Raw genomic sequence first — 21506 nt, forward strand, 5'->3', positions numbered from 1 at the left:
GTGCGTATTTGTTTTCTATGTGCTTGTGTATGTGCTATGTGCACAGGGCACCAAGTGAATCAGGACTATATCACTATAAAATGGTGATTCACACGGGCGTCCCCAGTGTGGTTTATTTATAAGAACTGTTTTCATCTAAAAATACTCACTGAATTAGTGGTCTCCTATCAGTTTGCATTTCCATTAGGAAAATTTCAGTCTAAATCTTGAATGCCCGATTCCCCAGCAGAGTTAACAGCAGCACCTTTGTTCATTTGTTGCTAAGGAAGCGTTGCCTGTTGTGCAGGAAAGAGGGAAGGCAGTTTCCTGTTATGGAGAGAGGTTTTTTAAAGAGCTGCTTTCCTCCAATCATGCAGCAGATGAGCAGAAAGGAAGCCTGGCGAAAAGCATTTAGTGTTTCTAGAACCTGTTTTTAGGAACATTTGTTTACCCAAATGCATTTTGAGAGGCTACCAACAAATTGACAGCACAATATTAATCAGGGAAATTAACTTCACCTTTACAAATTGTGAAACTGCTAATCTTTTAAGTCACCTTTTGTAGATTCTACAATTAAATAGAATGACAAAAAATAGTGAAAACGTGGTTTAATTAGAATTTTCTAGTTTTTTTACTGCTGTGAGTTCAAGAAATCTTGAAAAGGATCCTCTGAAATGGACATTAAAACGTACCATCTCGTGACAGTAAAGGAACAGCCCGTGAAAGTGCTATACGCCACTGATGGTTATTGGTTTTAGATGTTTTTCCTCTGTGGTTTTGGTCATCGATCCTTGTATTCCCGTGAGGGAGACTGTACCTCCTCAGGAAGCGCGCGGAAAACACCTTCAGTCTCCGCGCGCAGACCGGAGCGCGCGCGCATCTCTCTCATTCCTTCAGGCGGGAAGCGCGCGGATCTGAAGGGACCTGCTGCAACAGTCGGCAAAAAACTGATAATTTGTGAAGTCTCGTCGTCGAATAATAGATGAAGTGTTTACTGTTTACTTCACATGCTTTATGACAAATGTCGCTGGAGTAAGTTGACGGCACCTCTGGATATACTGTTACTTCGGCGGAATATCAAGGGGTAATGTGGAAGTACTTCAGATGCCGTGGTGGATGACATCCGATAATGAACACAGGTAACGTTATGAAAGCAAATAGTCATGAGTTAACTTTGTTCAATTAGTATAAATGATCCTTCGAACGTATTAACTTATATAAAATCAACAGAACCTTACCAGAAAGGTCTATAGGGAATATTGCAGTGTTTTTGTATTCGTGTATTATAGTGGAAAAAGTTTCTGACGTATGAAGTAATTGTTTTTATCCTACATTGACATTGTTTTGACATTTTATTAAACTATACCTAAACATTTTATCAATCACGAATATTGTACTGCCACGGACTTCCTCAAAACGACAATAGTGATGCTGAATGAATTTCTTTCTATTCTGAATACTAGGCTAATTACGTCCCTCTCACACAAGTACAGTGTAACGTAACATGAAATATATACAGTGCTCAGTATAATTGAGTGCACCCCATTTTGAGAATCAATATTTTTATACATTTCACAGTGATTATAGGTCATATATTTTGGTGCATTTGAACAAAACAGATTTATTAAACAGATATATTTATTAAAATATCATTTTAATCACCGGACATCTTCAGAAATAGTAAGAAAATAAATTTACATTCATGTGAAATATTGGGGAAAAAATACAAACTACAAAATTTCAACCAAATTTTACAATTTTTTTGTTTCTCTTGAATTTTGCTCTTTTCAAATTAAAAAAAAAAAAAATTTTCTCTAACATATAAATTTGGGTGTACTAATTTTGGACCGTTATCGTACGTTATTTTGTTGGATTAGCTCCAGATTTGGCTTCAGTTCTGACTAATCCAATGTTTATGGACAAATATAATATTGGAAAGCTTCCTATAGAAAATATTAATGAAGGTTGTACTCGTATATGCTAAGCACTGTAGGCTAATGTAAAAAATCTAAAAACTACACATTTTTACTACAAAAACACAAATAACGTGTCCTCTAACCCTTGTTTCTGATTCTTATTTTAAATACATTATTGAGTTTTGTATTAAGTATAAACTTTTATCTTATTAAGACCAAGATCTTCTCCCTGCAATGTCAAAACAAAGCAGGTTTTATATCCTTGTAAGAACGCTTTTGAGAATTTGGTAAATTGTGTGATTCCGAATTGCTGTTTCAGTTTGTCCTGTTCACTCTCATCTGGGACTAAATTAGCAAACAAAATTCGGTGACAATTTACTGCCTATATCAGAGATTGCACTGATGGCTTTGCACAGTGAAGAGTTTGTTTCTCTTTTTATTCCTCCCATTGTGTGTAACCATTTGTTTTAAGTGAATTCTTGTTGCATAATTCATATCCTGTTATTTTGCCAAGGGGACCTTAGTTGGGATGTTGATGTTTCTCTTTTTATTGTTCTTTAACGCACTGAAACGACCTTTTTAAAAAAAAAAATCAGTCTGGAGGGTTGTGAGGGGTGGGCTTTATCACTTGAGAGTGAATCATGGGAAGGCTGACGAGAAGGAAGTGTATTTGTGTTGTAAAAAACTGCACTCTTGTAGAAAATATGGGGAGGGGGTTCATGGAGGAGACAGGGTGCACTGTTAATGTCCTTCCCCTTTGCACTTCCTGTCCGCAGTCCTTCCAGGAGAGTCTGCTGGAATAGTTAATTAGTCGTGTCAGGAAGCAACATCTTAGCAGGGTGAACACCAAGTGCACGGTGAGTTTAATAGGACGTGCGTCAAGGCAGGTAGCAAATAACAGGAAAAGACAAGGGGTGTATGAGTTTTGTTAAAAGAAAGGGTGTGCTTTACCAAAAATGGTTTTAATATTAACCCTTTTTGAGAAGATGCACTTCAGAGTTTGTTGTCATGATCTTATTCAGAAATACATTATTTCTATCAGTGAAAATAATGATGCATAAATTGAGTGAGCATATAATCACTTCATTATGTTTTAAGTTCAGAGGTTGCAATTCATCAATTAGTCAATATAGATCAATCAATATGCTGTTTTAACAAAGCAGCTGAGGTCATTATGTTGTCAGTTTGTAAATTCACTTATTTTTATTGCAAAGGCATCAGAAAATGTAATGTTTTCTCTTTCTGTTTGCAGATTTTTAGAGGCAATTCCATACTTCTCAACCAAAGACAAAGCCATTTGACTATAACTGTGTGCTCCACCCTGATGTCAAGGCCTTGTCCTTCCACCCGAGGTCCTAAACCTCCTGTGGCACCCAAACCAAGGCTGGCTTCAGAGGTGAGCCATAGCATTGTGGGCAATGGGGACATAACATCCTCTGACAGACTGGAATTGAAGCAAGATAATGAGTCAGATGTTGCACAGGATGAATCCGATGCATCCAGAGAAAACTGTACTGATGACCAAGCAGAGAATGACTTATCTGACAAAGAGTTTGCAGTAAACTATGACACTACATGCCATGATGAAATAGAGGAGGAATTGCAAATGGCAGTGGATGAAACTATGGGAGAGGATGAAGATAAAAATGTCACTGAAATACAGCTTGCAACAACTTTGAGTTTATCGGAAGCTGTTGATGAATGTCTTGATTCAGCAGATGAGGACCACAGCAAAAACGCTCATGATATCAAGCCAGCTGAGAGCAGAGAAGATATTTATAATGTACTTGAAGACACCAGTGTATGTTCTAAGAATGATACATCGACTAAAGCAGGTGAATCTCAAAGTCCTTATGAGGAGATTGAGGAGCCACCATTAGGCAGTTATCAGTGCGCCAATGGTCAGTGTGAAGAGGACACTGGAGCAGGTGCAAACCGTGTCCATCATGAAGAAGATAGGACTGGACTTTCTTCAAAGGCTACAAACTGCAGTCAACCCTCACTATGTGAGGAATACCCTTATGATATCATTGGCACATTGGATGACAACAATACTTGGCAGGCTGAACGGGCTACCAAAGACCCATCTGGACGCTTCAGGTTTGCAGAGGAGACAGAAGATGCATTTGAGCCCTATTCTGTCATTGAGGTGGTGCCAAGTGGTTTGACGTGCACTGCTGATCCAGAAGCAAGATGCACTGATGAAGAGTCAAGCATTGAAAAACCAATGGACTCTGAGAACACAACAGAGGGAACATCAAACCAAGAGCCTTACTATGTGTCATCGGAAGATGTGGAAGATTTAGAGGAGGAACAGGCGAAATTAGAAAATGGTGTCTCTCTGCCTGCTTCTGAGCTTCAAGAAATGGACAAAAATGAAGAGGTAGATGACTATGCTGATATTGAGGACCATGAAGGTGACGATCACCAGGTGGAATGTGCTTCGTCAGAAGATTACGTTGAGATAGGGGATGAAGATGAACCATTAAACTTGGAGAGGAAAACCAAGGGCAAGAGTGTGAGGGAACGGTCAGCTAGACGACAACATGATCTTTTGAGTCAGAGGAACAGCTGCCAGCCACGTCTCAGACTTTGCAACATCACTGTTCCTGCTGACCTGGATTTAGGCAGAACTCCAGAACTTACAAACCGTGTTGTTTTTGCCCACACAACAGAAGCATTTGAGGAGGACATTGAAGAGCTGGACTGCCATATTGTGCCTTTCTTTGAGGACTCGGACACAGAAAGTGATGAACACATTTATGAGGAGGCTGGTTTCGACTCAGAGGGTGAGAACTTTATCTCACTGGACAGGAAGAGCATTGTGACGAGATCTCGCTCACTTTCTGGGAAAGTACCCGGATATGTTCCGGAGACTGTGCCTGAGGAGACGGGCACCGAGTACCAGTCTCACGACTACTACACTGTGGCCTTGGACCAGAATGGAGATCCACATCCAAAGCCTTCAGATGAAACAGAAGCCAACAGAATTATTCCCTCATTGAAACCGAGGCGTTTTCTTCTTTCTCCTCGATCACTTTCAGTTGAGGGCAGAGATTTGCAGCTCTCAGGGCACTTTGAGGGTGAGAAATCTCCAAGAGAAGAATACAGACTGCAAAGAAAAGATGACACACTTTCTTTGCCTTGTGTCATTACTTCCTCTGGAAGCTTTTCTCAAAGAAGTCACCAGTCCTCCAGTGGCGTGTCAACACCTACATCTCTAGTCGATATCCCACCTCCCTTTGAGTTAGCTTACATAACTAAGAGGCCTGTTACCAAAAGCTCTCCATCACTTCTAATCCAACATGAGTCTCCTGACAACCCCAAAAAGAAGAAGACTTCATTTAAACGCTTTTTGGCTTTAAAATTTAGAAAAAAATCAGAAAGCAAACCCCGGGGTGATGGCAGTGTCCGCTCCTCCAGGTCATCTTCTGAGTCTAGCCATCATGGGCCCATTCGAGTGTTGGAGCTTGATCGAAGGAGCACAAGTGGCTCTCCACAGCTTCAGTCCCATGCAGGAAAGCCTCAGCGTAACTCAGATATACCCACCACAATTCTGCTTTACAAAGAGAGGCAAAGGAGGCAAGGTGCACCCAAGATTTATAGCAACAGGGGTATATCCAGAGTCGAGTCCTTTGAGGACCGCACTCGACCCCCCTTCATGCCCTTACCCTTAACTAAGCCTCGCTCTATCTCCTTCCCAAGCGCAGATACGTCTGACTATGAAAACATTCCTGCAATGAGTTCTGACTATGAGAATATCCAGATTCCACATGGGCGGCCTACAAGGGCAGTCACTATTACAGAGTTCTTTGATGACCACAATAGGACAGCAGCACCTGCCAATGAGAACGATGGCTATGTGGATATGAATAGCTTTGCAGGAATTGAAAACAAGTCCACCACTCGAGAGCAAGACACTGAAAGGTAAAGCCACTGTTTTCTACAAGTACATGCTTAGACTGTCTTCCACACAAATTGTAACGCAATTACAAGAAATCTTACGCTATATTAGGTAGATTTGTTTCTGTTTAAATCATCAGACTGTAGCATAAGATTGTCTCGAGGGTTATATTTTGAATGCTGAAACCCCTTCCTCTGAACACAATGGCAATACCATCACACAAGTCTGAAGGAAGTGCTGGCCAAAACAATGTTAACAGGAAATTAGGCAAGTGTTTGGCCACTCTGATAGCTCGGCTTGCACCTCTCTCTGTCTCAGAACACTTTCTGTAGTCTTCTCGGCTAAATAAACAAGACTTGTTTAAGTGTTTCAGAAATTCTAGACTGGATTGCGGAATAAAGGATAGAAAAAATGTATAGACGAAATATTCAGTGATTCTTGGGAAGATAAAGTTATCCGTGTTCATCAATAGTTCAGCAATATCACACTCACAATTGATCTGCAATTGATAATAGAAGCAAACAGAGCAAGAGTATGATCATCTTGCTGAAAATCCACTAACTATTATATTAAGTGGTGTATAATGATACAGGCTCACTTGTCAAACACTTAGGCTGTGGGTGCTGTGCTGTTATGCATGTGTGATAGAAGCAGCCTGTGGCTTTAAGTTTCATGATTCGAAGAGATGGACTACGCTTCCAGGGTAGCTTATCTGATTTTCTCATTTACAGGATTTGAAGGTACATTTGTTTGAGTGCCCTATCTCTGTGAGAAAGAATACAAAGCAATGGTTCTACAATACAAATAGCATGGAAAGAAAGTGGATTAAACGTTAAGGCTATTTTTTACCTTTATTGCAATGCTCTCACAGCCTGATGCAGTTGAGAGGAGGGCAACAGATGAGAAAACCACAGAGAGTTTTCTGTCCTCTGGGTGAGCATTTTGGTAGCATGTAGTGTTATTAAACTAAATTCCCAAAGTGTGTTTCCTTTATTGGGCTTTTGAGATTTGAGGATTTAGAAAGATTTAAAGACAGATGACTTTCTGACCTTTTTCTGACCATGTAGCCTCTCTGCTTCCACTTTACCACCCTAGAGTGATCATTAGAAGCCTTTGCTCGATTACCTCCAGTGTAGTCAAAGACCCTGACTGTTCAAGTGGCCTCCGGGTAGCTTTTTAATCAGATTTTCAGAGAAAACACAAGGGAAATTTCCAGAATTGCTTGTATTGTTGTTAGTTTCTCCATTGTTTATCACTTACATGCTTTGAATTGTTTGTTTGTTATTTGAGGGTGAAAAGAAGTTTGTAATATTATATGCGTTTTTAGAAGAAATCATATTTTCAAATGGCTCTGGTAAAAAGTCTATTTACAATTCACTTGGGTTTTTAGATTACATATTAAACACATTGTACTGTCCTAAAATAAACCCCATCTGATTTCACACATTACAGATTAAACACACAGTCTTAAAATAAAGCTTACAGTGCAGTACAGGTTTCATGCATTTCTACAGAATAAACCACATTACCTGAAGATAATAAAATGATTTAGAATATTGCTAGAGAAATGTCTCAATAATAATATTTCTTTTTGGTTAAATTTCATGTTTAATGTGAAAAGCCCTAGCATTCTTTGCCCAACCATTTAAATCTTTTACTAATGTCTATATGTTTAGCTTTTGTATATATTTATTGCTTTATTTTGAGTGCTGGTATGTTGCGAGTTCTTGCTAAATTTGTGTATTACCCCTGGCCAATATGCCACGCTTTTTGAGCATCCTCCATTATTCAGGAGATGATGTGAGAACCAGGGCTCTTTTTCGGCTGGCATTATTGACTCATTGTGCTGCTGTGCAATCTAACAGCATTGCATGTTTGCAAATGGGCCTATGTGTCTGCACCATTAGCTACTCTGTGTCCCAGGAGGATCCTCCGTCACTGCTGATGCTCTGTCTTGTTTTGTTTGTCGTATTTTGATCGCTTGCAGAGAAAAATTGACATTGCCGTTTGGAGGATGGGGAAAGTGCGGCAGGACTGTGATTGATTGCAGATGCATAAAGAAAAGAATATTTTTCATGCTCAGGCCAATCAGAAAAAATATTTTGTACTTATTGCTGACCCCAAAGGACAGTGGGTAGCTTAAAGAAAAGATGTGAAACTCCTTCAGCCAAACAGTGAGCTGTTTATAGATATAAATCGTTACTATCGTCCTGTATTAATTCTTAAACCTGAAAATGAAAAGTATGTATGTAGAGTTGAATCATTAAGAATCAGTTTATATATATTTTAATATGCAATTATAGCATTAAATGAATCTTTATATCTATAGTGCTTTTTCAATGTAGATTGTGTCAAAGCAGCTTTGCATAGAAGTTCTAATCAACTGAAACTGTATCAGTCCAGTTTTCAGAGTTGAAGTTTAGTTTAGTTTAGTTTAAACTTCACTGCTGAAAGTACAAACACTGAAGAGCAAATCCATCGATGTGCAGCTCCACAAATTAATTTCGTTTGTTAAGCGCGAGATTTGTTTCAAAACTATTTCTAAATTCAGTTCTAATTTCCAGCAAACGTATAAATGAACAATAATAACAAAGTGTGGTCAAAAGCTGAGTTATATCCAAATACACATGCTATGCCTTATATGGTCAGAAACCTGACAGGTGGACAAATCTAAGCTTGTTTTTTATAAAACAAATATAAATATGCATATAATAAATAATACTGCTACTAATAATGACATTATACAAAAGCAAATTATCATGAATAAACTAAAAAAGCCTCCCTGAGATGAAGAAGGCATGAAGGCAGTGGTTTTTATATTTATGTAGAAAATAATAATTTTTAAAATACTTTATTCCTTTAATTCTTTTTCATTTGTAAAGATATTTGCATATTGCTGTACATCCTGCATGTTTTAAGCAATGTGTAAGTGAAGTGCACAACTAGTGAGCTCTGCGCTGGACTTTAGACTTACTTTGAGTCTATTTTAGTTCCTCAAAATAGCAACGCGCCAACATTACGCCTTAACACACCACTTTTCTAGACCAACACACCCACCAATGGATTTACTATTTAAACAAGATGTCGGAAAATGGGAAAATTAATGTTGCGTTGGTCTGAAAATAGCAACACGTCAGGGCAAACAGGTCTTGCGCCTTATTGCGCCAGGTGTATGATAGGGCCCTTGGTCTTTAAAAAGAAGGAAAACATGAGTATGTGCACCACTCAACAATGTTTGTCAATAGCATCTCCACTAATTGTGAAACAGCCAGGACTGATTAATTAACAAGTCCGTTACTAAAGGTGTGTTTAAGTCATCTTGGATAAATCGTATTTACAAGTAGAATAGACGTTAACGTCACCACAAAGTCATTATTATGAGTGGGAAACTCAACATTTTCTTTAACCTCAGAGTTTCTGAGTTGGAGGAGTGTCAAACATGATAGATTCACTTATAATACAAAGATCATTTATAATAGAGAATTTTAAATACAGAACCATTATATATTTATAGATTAGTAAGCAGAATTCATGGATGTAAGGTCAACTTTTGTGGGGTTTTAGTAACACTTACAGTTACAGAGTAGCACTCTGCTTTTGTAACATAAAAAATTAACGCATTTGACGTCATTATTATGACCTAAATTAGACAGATAGGATGTGACATTAGTAGCCTATTTTTACTTTATGCCTCAAAGGTCTGTTCAATGAATGTCTCAACAATGTCATTTTGACACAGTGTGACTTATTTTATTTTTTAAAGTTACCTATAAACATTCATATAGAGCACTGTGAGAAAAGAAATCTGTCTTTTCAAATATGTTCTAAATGTTTTTGATGCTCATAGTGATGGGTGTGGGCCTGGCCTGGCTTTGGCCGGGTCCAGTCCGGTCTGATTTGGGCCTGGTGCCTGTGGCTCTCAGGTCATTGCCAGGTTATCCCAAGAGAGGACCCACCCAGCCAATGAGCCTCCATTCTGCTGTTTACAGGAAATGCAGGACAAGGGCGAGGGGACAGGGTCAGTGGGATGGGGTGGAGACAGGCAATACCGATCTCGCAGACTCCCCTGCGACCCAAACAACAAGGCGAGGTGTGGCAATCAGGAAAGCAAGGCTACCACAAAGATGTTGTTGTTGTCATCGTTCCCAGCTTTCTCCATGTCTTTCCTAATATTACAGTAAAGGCAGGGGCCAGTGTTTGACTTGAATAATATTTACAAAGTAAAAAGCAACAGATATTTGTCAGAAAACTTAATGTGAGGATTTTAAAGAGCTTTTGATACCTTTTCCTCTATCTTTAGTGATATATATATATATATATATATATATATATATATATATATATATATATATATATATATATATATATATATATATATATATATATATATATATATATATGTGTGTGTGAATGTGTGTGTGTGTGTGCGTGTGTGTGTGTGTGTGTGTGCGTGCGTGCGTGTGTGTGCGTGCGTGCGCGTGTGTGTGTGTGTGTGTGTGTGTGTGTGTGTGTTTGTGCATGTTTGAATTCACAAAGATCATAGTCTCCAATGAAAGGATTCATTTAAACAAAGAGTTTAAACAAGGACCTGGCTGAAACACAACGATCCAAGTCATGTCACTTCTGCACACATCTATATTACAGTTGGATAAGCATAATGCTGTCCAAACGCTTGCACGAGAGTTGTCACCATTTTGTGGAGGCTCCTGATTATAGTAATGGATAATAAATTGTTGTCTCATGCTCGAGAGGTTTGTCCATCATAATGAACTAGCTCCACAGGCCATTCAGAGAACTCTGAGCTTCTCAGAAAGATGGAGTCTTGTTGAAACTTGCATTTTTTTACATGTTGTAAGCCTCAGGCGTCCCTAGAATGTGTCTGAAATTTACCTAAAAAAATCACAGATACGTTTGTTACATCCATATTACTTTATTCAAATCTCTGTTGGTATAATGCCCTGTTATATAGTGACAGGATTTCTGTACTGTAGAAAGCACTGTACTTTGGATTAGATTAAACCAGGAGTGGTATTTAAGGGTTAGTTTTAGTTTTTGGTGTGTCGGCACCACAGTCTATATTTTGACTCCATCTGCTGTTTTTAGCTGAATCTGCTGAAAGCTGAATTGGTAGATTTCATCAGTGAGAAAGAGCACTTAAACACAGAGTGTACACACAAGGTGCTCGTCTGTAGGTTGTGTGGTGCGAAAGGTGATGCCACATGCAGTCGGCTTTCCTCTGAACTAGTTTTTTGGCATCAGTTTTGTGTGCCCCTTAAAATCACTTTTCTTGTAAAAGAGTTTTGGTTGAATTCCCTCCATCAGCCCATGTATCCAACCCCACTATGACTCTATTGCTGGTGTTGGGTGAACTGACAGTTCTGAATGCACTGATGCCTTTTTCTCTTATTCATTCATATTATACCAGGGTGTAAAAAAGTATTTCTATTAGTGATGGGTCGTTCTTGAACGATTCGTTAATTTTGAACAAATATTTTGTATGATTCGAGAACCGTAAGTTCTCTCAGGGAGGTATTCGTTCATTTGCGAATGACACATTTGTGCAGGTCGAGCAGAAGATTACTTCCTTTTTTGAATCTTCTGTTGAGTTTGAGTCATTCATTCATCATGTGAAAGATAGAAGGACAGAAAGACAGAATCATATGCTGTTAGAGATGGAAAAAGATTTGATCTGTTTGTTTCTCGAGTCCTCGGGTTTGAGTCATCTCTCTTTACATGCTGTCACATGAAGACTCAAAAGGTGAACTAATCTTGGCTCCTTTTAGACTGTGTGTATTGGTTAAGCTTATATGGGACCTGTCAGAAGAGGTGAGCTGACATAATCATAGATAAAAGAACAGGTAAACAATAAATGATTATATACTCGTTCTTATAGCATTCTAGTTATAACTTGTTTGTGTGATCAATGTTTGGTGTAGTTGTAGATGAGTTTAGAAGCAACTCGTACCATTTTAATAATATTTTTTGGCAAATTGAACAAAAAGACTCGAAAAAGATTCATTCATCTCATTGAACAAGACTCAAAGGTCTAAAGGTCAGTAAAAGGATCCGAATTTCCCATCACTAATTTCTGTAGATTGGATTAGATTAGAATAGGTGAAACTTTATTGTCATTACACATGTAGAGTACAAGCATCTAACCAGAGTGCAAATATATAAGTAGTAAGTGCAACAAGAATAAATAATATACTTATGTTACAACACACAGATATAGGAAGTATTATGGATGAGGTAGTATTATGAAAAATGTGGGTTGATAACTTCTAAGGTTATACAAGCATGATAAGATATAATATACAGATGTATGGACATATTATGTAGTTTAAATAAGGTATTAGATGTATGTATTAGATGTATGCAGAAAAACTGAACATATTTTGCATATGGATATAATTACATAAATTTCATTAATTTTCTTGTCGGCTTAGTCTCTTTATTAATCTGGGGTCGCCACAGCGGAATGAACCGCCAACTTATCCAGCATTTGTTTCACGCAGCGGATACCCTTCCAGCCGCAACCCATCTCTGGGAAACATCCACACACACTCATTCACACTCATACACTATGGACAATTTAGCCCAATTCACCTGTACTGCATGTCTTTGGACTGTGGGGGAAACCGGAGCACGCTGAGGAAACCCACGCGAACGCAGGGAGAACTTGCAAACTCCACACAGAAACGCCAACTGACCCAGCCAAGGCTCGAACCAGCGACCTTCTTGCTGTGAGGCGACAGCACTACCTACTGCGCCACTGCGTCGCCCTTACATAAATGTGATTAGATCAATAATTGTACAGTCAAGGGGTAAAGTTACATATAATAGTGCAATGGGCAGTTTGAGAATTGGGTCAAAGAAAGTGTATGGAAAATTGACTATAGGGCGGAGCTTGTGCCTCGGCCACAATGGGGACAAACAAAACAGCCTTAAAAATATTTGTTAAGTTTAAACTACTGATGTTGATTTTTCTGAGTACACTGACATGAATCTGCAAAATGTTATGTAAAAAGCAGACGAAATCTTAAAAAAATGTTGGTGATGGTCAGTGAATGTATAGTAGAAACCACATCTCTTGGACATGAAGTTGAGGATATTTGAGAAGTCAAATACTGTAGGATACATACCTTTGAAACGCACATTGTGCTTTGTAAGGGCTCAGGAATGGTTTTTAAAAGGTGCAACATAAAGGTCTTTGCACACTAAAGTCCGAAATTTTCGTTAGTGTTTTCATAATGCAAAAAATTTGTCACGTAAACAAATCCTTGCACACTCCGATGCATATTAATTAATCCATCACAAAAAACACAAAACATTTCGGAGTCAATTCAAGCAGTTCTCCTCTCCATTCTCCAAAGTAGATGTTCATCTAAAACTGCATAGAGAGGAACACTCAAAAATATATATTTTTTGCTTGTTCAAACTATTTATTTAAAATTCTTAAGATTTAATTTTTTATGCTCAGTCCACATAAATTTTTAAAAGTTTATTCCAGGAAATCAGTGGAATTTTGATACATTGCTTGTGATGCTTCACACATTTACGAACGTAAACAAATCCTGAACAGAGACTGGCAGTAGATCATCATAATAGATGGTGACCGCATTGACGTATCGAAACAACAGACCGAAAGCGGACCATGATTACTGTTATAATGTCTATGGGCAGTACGTGAAAGGTATAGACGGACACACACAGACACACACACCCCAAACAGCATATTTATGCTTATTTATGCACTGTGTTTGTCATAAAGTTATCTGTGGCTCAAATGATGGCATTTTGTATTTAGCTTTTTTGCTTGTCCAGTGGCTCTGAACTGTCCAAACACCTCTCAAATCGCATTTTCGGATACGAAAAATGGAAAAAATCGAACACGGTTGTGCCAGACAACAGTTTCAGAGGCAGTGTGCAATAACCTTAAGACAGAAACTTGGTACGCTTGCCTTGCCTCTAAGTTCTTCTGATTGGTTCACTGCTTTGGAACTGACACTGATGAGTGGTGCTGTGTGTAAAACTTAGAGTAACTTTGGCATCTACAAAAATGTGGTGCTCATGTGTGTGCATATTAATACAAATTAGCCACTATCTCAAAAAGTTATGAATTGCCTTCTGTGTGAATGAGCCCTAACTTTGCACATCTTTTTTTCATTTTCAAAAAACAACACTATGCATTGAGAAGTGGAAAGTATAAAAATCACAATGATACTCATTGTTAACATATTTTAGCACATCCAGTTAAAAAATAATGATCTTTAAAAATAGCATGATATATGATTTATCGGAATTAACACGTTTTGAAAAGATGACAAAATGAAAAACAACCCCTTTGAAAAAAAGATCTTAATATTAACACCATCAAACTAAAACCAAGCAAAAATGGTCATGTCTCGGGTAAACCAGCTCATGCGCTCTCTCCTCATCTGCATTCAAATACGTTTTGCTAAATGAAGTCTGGTAATGAAGTCATCTCAGCGATGCTTATCTTCTATAATAGCACTATTACACCAATTCACACAGAGAAAGACTCTGGTTTCTAATGTATATTTTATTATCAAGAGTTTAAATCAATTGAATTACATATAACAAGCCTCAGGGAAGCGTCAGGCAGGAGGACATATAGGTGCGTTATAGGAAATCATTGCACTCTCAGTCTAATTTTCAGCAGTAAATTTAGCTCATGGGTACCTTAAACCAAACAGCTTAAAGAAGTACATAATTGCTTCTCATAAATGCTAATGTTGAAATGTCAAGAGGATTGTTCAAATTGTCACTTTTGGCCAATGGCAAAGTCAATAGATTTTCAACAGTAAGAAGACATGCATAGAATTTTCCAATGCCTTTTATATTTTTTAAATGTATATTGTTCTGTTTATTATATATATATATATATATATATATATATATATATATATATATATATATATATAAAATATATATATATATATATATATATATGTGTGTGTGTGTGTGTGTGTGTGTGTGTGTGTGTGTGTGTGTATGTATGTATATATATATATATATATATATATATATATATATATATATATATATATATATATATATATATATATATATATATATATATATCAGTTTCATTTCTATTTATAATGTTATATTTATGCAGATGCTATATTTTATTTCTATTTATTATACATTTTTGTAATATTTTAACAGGTATACAGAAAATATCATATCATTCTGTTGTGACAATCCCTTCAGCACATTTCAAAACACGCAAATCATAATTCAATATGAAATCCAGATGCTTTAGTAGAAGAATGATTTCATTTTATTGGATGATATTGAAAAGCAACATATGGGCAATGCCAGAGTGCATTTATATGAAGGCTTTTCAGATAAAGAAGCAGCTTGTTTTGTCTCATGCTAGCTCTCGTGCCGCTTTCAGTGAAAATGGAGTCCTCAGCTGGTGAGATCACTGAAGATTGTAGTGATGTTCTGCCAGAAGGCTCCTCTATGCTTCATCTGGGTCTTCGAAATGAACTGTCACCCAGTTCAGCTGCCTATGAGCAATGAGCAATATCCACTTCCACATTCAAACACTGTGTGTATGTGCTTTGGAAAAAGAGTCTTTCGATTGAGTAGTATTACAACTTTATGACAATATGCACACAAACTACATTTTTTATGCAAAAGCCCAAAGAGATTTTTGATGACAGCTTTAGATAAGTGTAAGTGTATCTGAATGTCCCCTTCACAGTATATAAGCGGCTTCATTGTGAATATTTGCATATCCTCAGGGTTGTATCTTCTTTTTTTGCTTTAAGTGCTCACCGCAGGATCACCAAGCCAGCCCTTTGTGACTAACCGTAAACGTCCTCACAATCTGGCCCCAGCCATCCGTGTTACTACTGTAAGGACGAGCAGGGGAGGAAAAAAACAAATTATTCTCACCAGGTCTTGTTTAAATGAGGAGGGGGAATTTGTTTCTCCTTGGCAGAGGGTAATTTCTGCTCGGCTGGACACCAAAGTGTCCTCTAATACATAACTTGGTGTTTTAAGACATAGTTTTTGATATGGAGTTATTGAATGGTTTGCCTAATGCAGCTTTCAGATCATACATCAGAGATTAAATGTTAAAGGGGTGGTCCGGAATGTAATTTTAAGGCTTGGTTGTGTTAATAAGATGCAAAGCAATGTGTGCTCATGTTTCACATGAAGGAAATCACGTTAGTTTTTCATAAATATCACTTTGATTATATACAGCTACTCAGCTAACATGAAAACGACCGATATATTTCCTAGTTCCTCTGAAAGGCCCGCCTTCAAGTGACTCTGATTGGTCATGTGTCTTAATGTGCTGCGATTCGCGGATCGGCTCCACGTCACGCCCGTACAAGCTCAAGCGTGCTTGTGTAAACAGTCAGTCAATCTCATGCCCGCTCTCTAAAATAAAATCTGACAAGTGTCTGTAACGAGTGAAAATGGGGTGCGGCTCCTTTAAGAGAGTTTGCCATTGTGTGTGTGTCTATGTGTGTGTGTGTGTGTGTGTGTGTATGTGTGAACTGTCTGTAGAGGTGTGTAACACAAGAAGCGCATGTGCGCGGGACCGATGTTTATTTTTTTATTTCTCTGATGCTCGGATTAAGGTATTTCTCTGTAATCTACAGTGACACTGCTGACAGAAGAATAAAGCACAAGATGTGGGATGTGACCTGTGTGAGCCTTGATTTATTTTTCTGCTGCTACATGAGTTAGGGGAGTTCTCCTGTATTTTTTTAACTCAACGCGTCACACGTCTTTCACATATATCTGGAATATGCATGTGTAAGTTACATGAATCGTTCACATATCTTTTGCGAGTTCATTATCTGAGATGTAAAATGCACAGAAAAGCTGCCTATAGAGACACGCATGCGCTGGTGAAGAGTGTGTGTGTGTGTGTGTGTTTACAGCTGTTTGACTGAAGAATATGCATTTGTAGCTAAATCGTTAGCGGTGCCAAACAGCATTTTCCGTTGTTTACATCTTTGCTACAACATACCGTTAAGGCTAGACACTGTACATGTCATGATCAATTTTAACAAATAAAAACACTTACAGGTTGTGAGTCTACAGCTTTTGCTTGTTGTGCTTTGCTTGTGCTTTTGTGAGCTGCTCCTTCATTGAGGAGATTTTAACCGAATCCAGCACTGAACTGGGAGAGATTCTGGAAGCTGTATTTTGTCAAATCATGCTTGCTATGTATCTTATAACACTCTGGAACATAATTAATTTTGAACTGTAGGCAATTCTGTCTTTGTGTCGTGTCCTTTGGAAGCCCAAATACAGAAACAGAAGAAGCTCTGTGGAAATAGCAGGACTGCATTTTCTCCCTCTGCTGTAACATTACAGCGCCTCTGGCCACGCCCCTTAGCTGCGCAGTGTGTGTGCACGGTAAAAGTATGTTTGTGATCTCACAGGCCGGAAGTTTTTTTTGTAGTTTCCAAAATTCGTTTATTTTAGAGTTTGCTAAGCTAACTCTGTAAAAACCAAGGTCTCCCTTTGCATTGAACTTTAAGCATTTTACATTCAGAGAAGTTGTTTATGTTCACAAAGCTACATTACACATTAACTAAAGTTTAAAATATGATATCGTAGTGGATCACCCCTTTAAATAAGTTTAGCATAGAATAAAGAGTGCAATTTACACACAGCATATTAAAGTTTCTGAATGTGGATCGAGTGTGGATTTATAAACTAAGGTTAAAATTGGTGCTAATCTCCATTTAGATTTGAAAGTGTGAAATGTGGTTTACCCAAGTTAAATGTTGTGTTAAAAACCTTTACATAATTAACCCAAAGCAAATATTGCATTACATCAGTGAGTATGTTTATATGCACACTAATAATCCAATTTTAATACGATTAAGACAATGATTTGATTAAGAGTCTACCATCTAAACAGCAATTTTTGATTAATTTAATCTGATTAAGGTCATAATCCAACTAAATAGAAATCGGATTAAGGCATGTGGAGTATGTCTATTTTAGTTCCATTATTGAAGTGCAGTACAGACATGTAAACACCTTTATCAAACTATTACTGTCTTGTAGAATTTTCCCTGTTTTAGTTTTGCGACAGGATATTCCATACACACACGGTTGTTTGATACTATTCTCTGCAGTCAGTAAAGGACCACAGACACCTGCAGCGCGAAATGCGAAGGTTTTTTTTTTCATTCGCTGTGCAGTATCAAATTCCCTTAAAACAACACTCTTCCACCGTTCGTTACTTTACACATGCATCAAAATCTCAGTTTGAGTTCATTGAATGAAATGTTCCAGCATGAAAGTGAAACTGCTAAACTGCAGTTAAAGTCGAAAAATTTTAAATGAAACACCCGAAATTACATGAGACTCCAGAGGAAATGTGGATAGCGTGGTGACGCAATGACGTTGATCAAACTGTGTGCTATAACATGTAAATCGGGATCATGAAAGTAACATTCAAAAGGCAACTTTTCAAAAGCTATTCAGATTAAGGCAAATAATTCAGTGATGTCCATGTAAACGTAGTCAGTGTTAATTTTATCAACGATAATTAGCGAAAAAGGGACACTGCCTATAGCTCGACACAAACAGAAACTTGACTAGTCCTGTACTAGTATTGTGTCTGAGATATATGAATGAATGAACAGTGTGTTAATGTTGATGAAAAAGCCAAGACTAAAGTGTAGTCAAGAGGATTAAAACTTCCCAACATCAATTTTTGTCCTTATACTCTGGATTTCACTGTTTATTCATTAGATGTGAGGATCGCTTGCATTCAGTCATGTTACTGGCACATTAGAGCTATCAAATTTTGGTTTTATGATAAGCCATTTTCATTGGCGTATAATTAACACTGAATATGTTGAATTAACTCTCTTTTTTTGTGTGTGTTCATTATTTTCAGTGCCTACACTGAGCCATTTCCTGTTTGTCCCGTGTCTGCACTTGTGTCCAATGAGGAAGATCATGGACGCACATCTGAGGAAGAAGATGGTTGTGGAGACCACTGTCATGACCGACAGGTTAGTTGACTGTTTAATAATGTCTTTTGTAAATTTCTTTTGTATAATATGTCAGTGCATGCTAGTTTATAGTGCCATACAGTACATACACTGCATTCTAAAATGCGCTGCATTCAAAATTTAGCTTGACAGTTGGGTGAGATGCATTAGCTGGGTTTGTTCAAATTTTGAAATGGACAGTTTGAAACAACCCAGTGAAATACCAAATACCAAGAGAGAGTGAAATACCAAAACCTACTGGGCTCAACATTTATTTTATTTTATTTAATTCATTCATTCATTTTCTTTTCGGCTTAGTCCCTTTATAAATCTGGGGTCGCCACAATGGAATGAACCGCCAACTTATCCAGCATATGTTTTACGCAGCGGATGCCCTTCCAGCCGCAACCCATCACTGGGAAACCCATACACACTCATTCACACACACACTACGGACAATTTAGCCTATCCAATTCACCTGTACCGCATGTCTTTGGACTGTGGGAGAAACCGGAGCACCCGGAGGAAACCCACGCAAACACAGGGAGAACATGCAAACTCCACACAGAAACGCCAACTGACACAGACAAGGCTCGAACCAGCGACCTTCTTGCTGTGATGCGACAGCACTACCTACTGCTATTACTTTATTTTATTTTATTTAAACATGAATGCTTTTATTCAACAAGTATACACAATAAATGTCATGATTAGTCAAAAGTTTTGTGTTACTTTTATTTAAATAAATTACTCATATTTTAACTTATATGAGATCTTACTTGATATTCTAAGTAAGTTTAAAGTTTAAATGACTTAGAAATTTAAAGCATCAGCTCTTTTATTATAATCTTTTATTACATTAAATTGAAACTGATAATATTACATAAATATAAAAGGAATGTCCCAGTGCTCCCTATGGCCAGTCCGCCCTTAATATCAAGTCATTCCAAACCTTTATAAGTTTCTTTATTCTGCTGAACACATAAGAAGACATTTTGAAGAAGAAGCTGAAAACCTGTAACTATTGACTTCCATAGCAGAAAATGCAAATACTATGGAAGTCAGTAGTTACATTATTCCAACTTTCTTCAAACTATCTTTCTTTGTGTACAGAAGAAGGAAAATCCAATAGCTTTGGAACAAATGAAGGATGAGTAAATAATGGTGGTATTTTCCCATAAAATCATAATTTTCAAAAAACTTTCATGATACCTTTCACTTATCAGTGTAGTATTTACATTTTACAATTAATCTGCAGACTTCTACTTTTATTTTATAACATTATTTGATACCGTTTACTGAGTAATCAGCATCTGTGCATGCTAAAGCAGATAAAAACAAGGACCCTTCCTGTTAAAGTGGAATTCCCTATGTGTGCATTTTTGTGAGCTACAGGTTCATGTGCGTCTACTGGCAGTGAGTTTAGCACTGCAGTGAGAGCCGGACCCCACCTCTTCCCTCTGCCACTGTAATATCAGCCGGGGCCCCGGCCTTGTGACGCCTGCTTCCTTGTTTTCTTCTTCTTTAAAAAGAAAATAATATCTGGGAGTAACCTATCCCAGCCTCATTCCAGCACAACAACCAACTGAAAAAAAAATCTACGCAAAAAAAAAAATCATTTTATTGTGGATTTTCATATATGTGTAAAAATGACGCCCCACCCCCCCAACCCCCCCCACCACCCCGCCCCCCCCCACAACACCACCACCACCTTTTTTTTTTACTCTTTATGGATATGTAGCACATCCTCACCCAGTCATGTTCTTCTAAATGCCCGTCTAGTAGTATCACTCAGACAGCTGTGATTAGCTTGCAAATCAATGGTGGATTTGTGCTTGCCATGAACACAGCCTCTCATCCATAATGCAGCTGTGCTTTAAGTGGCACGTCTAGGAAAGCTTTCTCATTTACGTTATGCTGTAATGAAATAATCAGTCTTTTTTTTTCAATGTTTGATGAGAAATTAAATCAGACAATTCATCCTTCTCCCAACATATAACATATATATTAATATAATTGATTTATTTGACTTTTTAAAGTTCTAAATGTGTTTAACAATGCACTCATTTTGCAAACACAGGTGCTTGACCAAGCCAGGCTCATTGAAAATATGACTTGAAATTATGCTGGACTTTTCTTATGAAACATCCAACAGAGATTGTTGTTTGTTGTATGAATAACCGTTGCCAAATTATACTTTAAACCTAACAAATTGTTAACAAAAGCAAACCTGCCACAGTTGTAGAAGCATCCGTGTTGTTCCACCATATTTTTTACTTTAGACAGCTGTGAATGTACTGTTTGCTGAGTTGAAATAAAAAGGATTTATGTTCAAAATAATATTAAGTATATTCACTTCATAAGAGCTCCATGTATAATAAGGAGTTTTGCCTGTGTTAAAGTGCTATTGAGTTTAATTAAATTTGATTCAATGCTAATAAGCAAAATTTTTACTAAAATAATTTGCTTTAATGTTCTACTGAAGACTAAAAGTCACTAGATCTGTTTTGAAGTTATGGAAATAAACAGCTAATTTAAATGTTTGGTGAAGTATCCTTTGATTTAAATTTCCTATATGAGTGTACTTCTTTTAAACTAAAATTAAGAAAGAACACTTTCAGTCTATTTTTTAAATATTAATCTTAAATGTATTTTAGGTACTTCTCAGAAATATATTTAAAATTTTACTTAAGTAGC

At 37.4% G+C, this 21506-nt stretch overlaps 1 protein-coding gene across 1 annotated transcript in view; it reads left to right on the forward strand.

The window, feature by feature from the left end:
• Window positions 1–373: 373 nt before the first annotated feature.
• Window positions 374–21506, forward strand: part of fgd5a (FYVE, RhoGEF and PH domain containing 5a) — a 72206-nt gene continuing 51073 nt past the window's right edge. Inside the window, exons 1-3 of the mRNA XM_056467954.1 lie at window positions 374–1118; window positions 3148–5822; window positions 18713–18830. Coding sequence (XP_056323929.1) covers window positions 3220–5822; window positions 18713–18830 — 2721 coding nt within the window. The 5' untranslated portion in view covers window positions 374–1118; window positions 3148–3219. The remainder of the gene's footprint in view (window positions 1119–3147; window positions 5823–18712; window positions 18831–21506) is intronic.

The sequence above is a fragment of the Danio aesculapii genome, chromosome 11, assembly GCF_903798145.1.
Source record: "Danio aesculapii chromosome 11, fDanAes4.1, whole genome shotgun sequence".
NCBI classification, from domain to species: domain Eukaryota; kingdom Metazoa; phylum Chordata; class Actinopteri; order Cypriniformes; family Danionidae; genus Danio; species Danio aesculapii.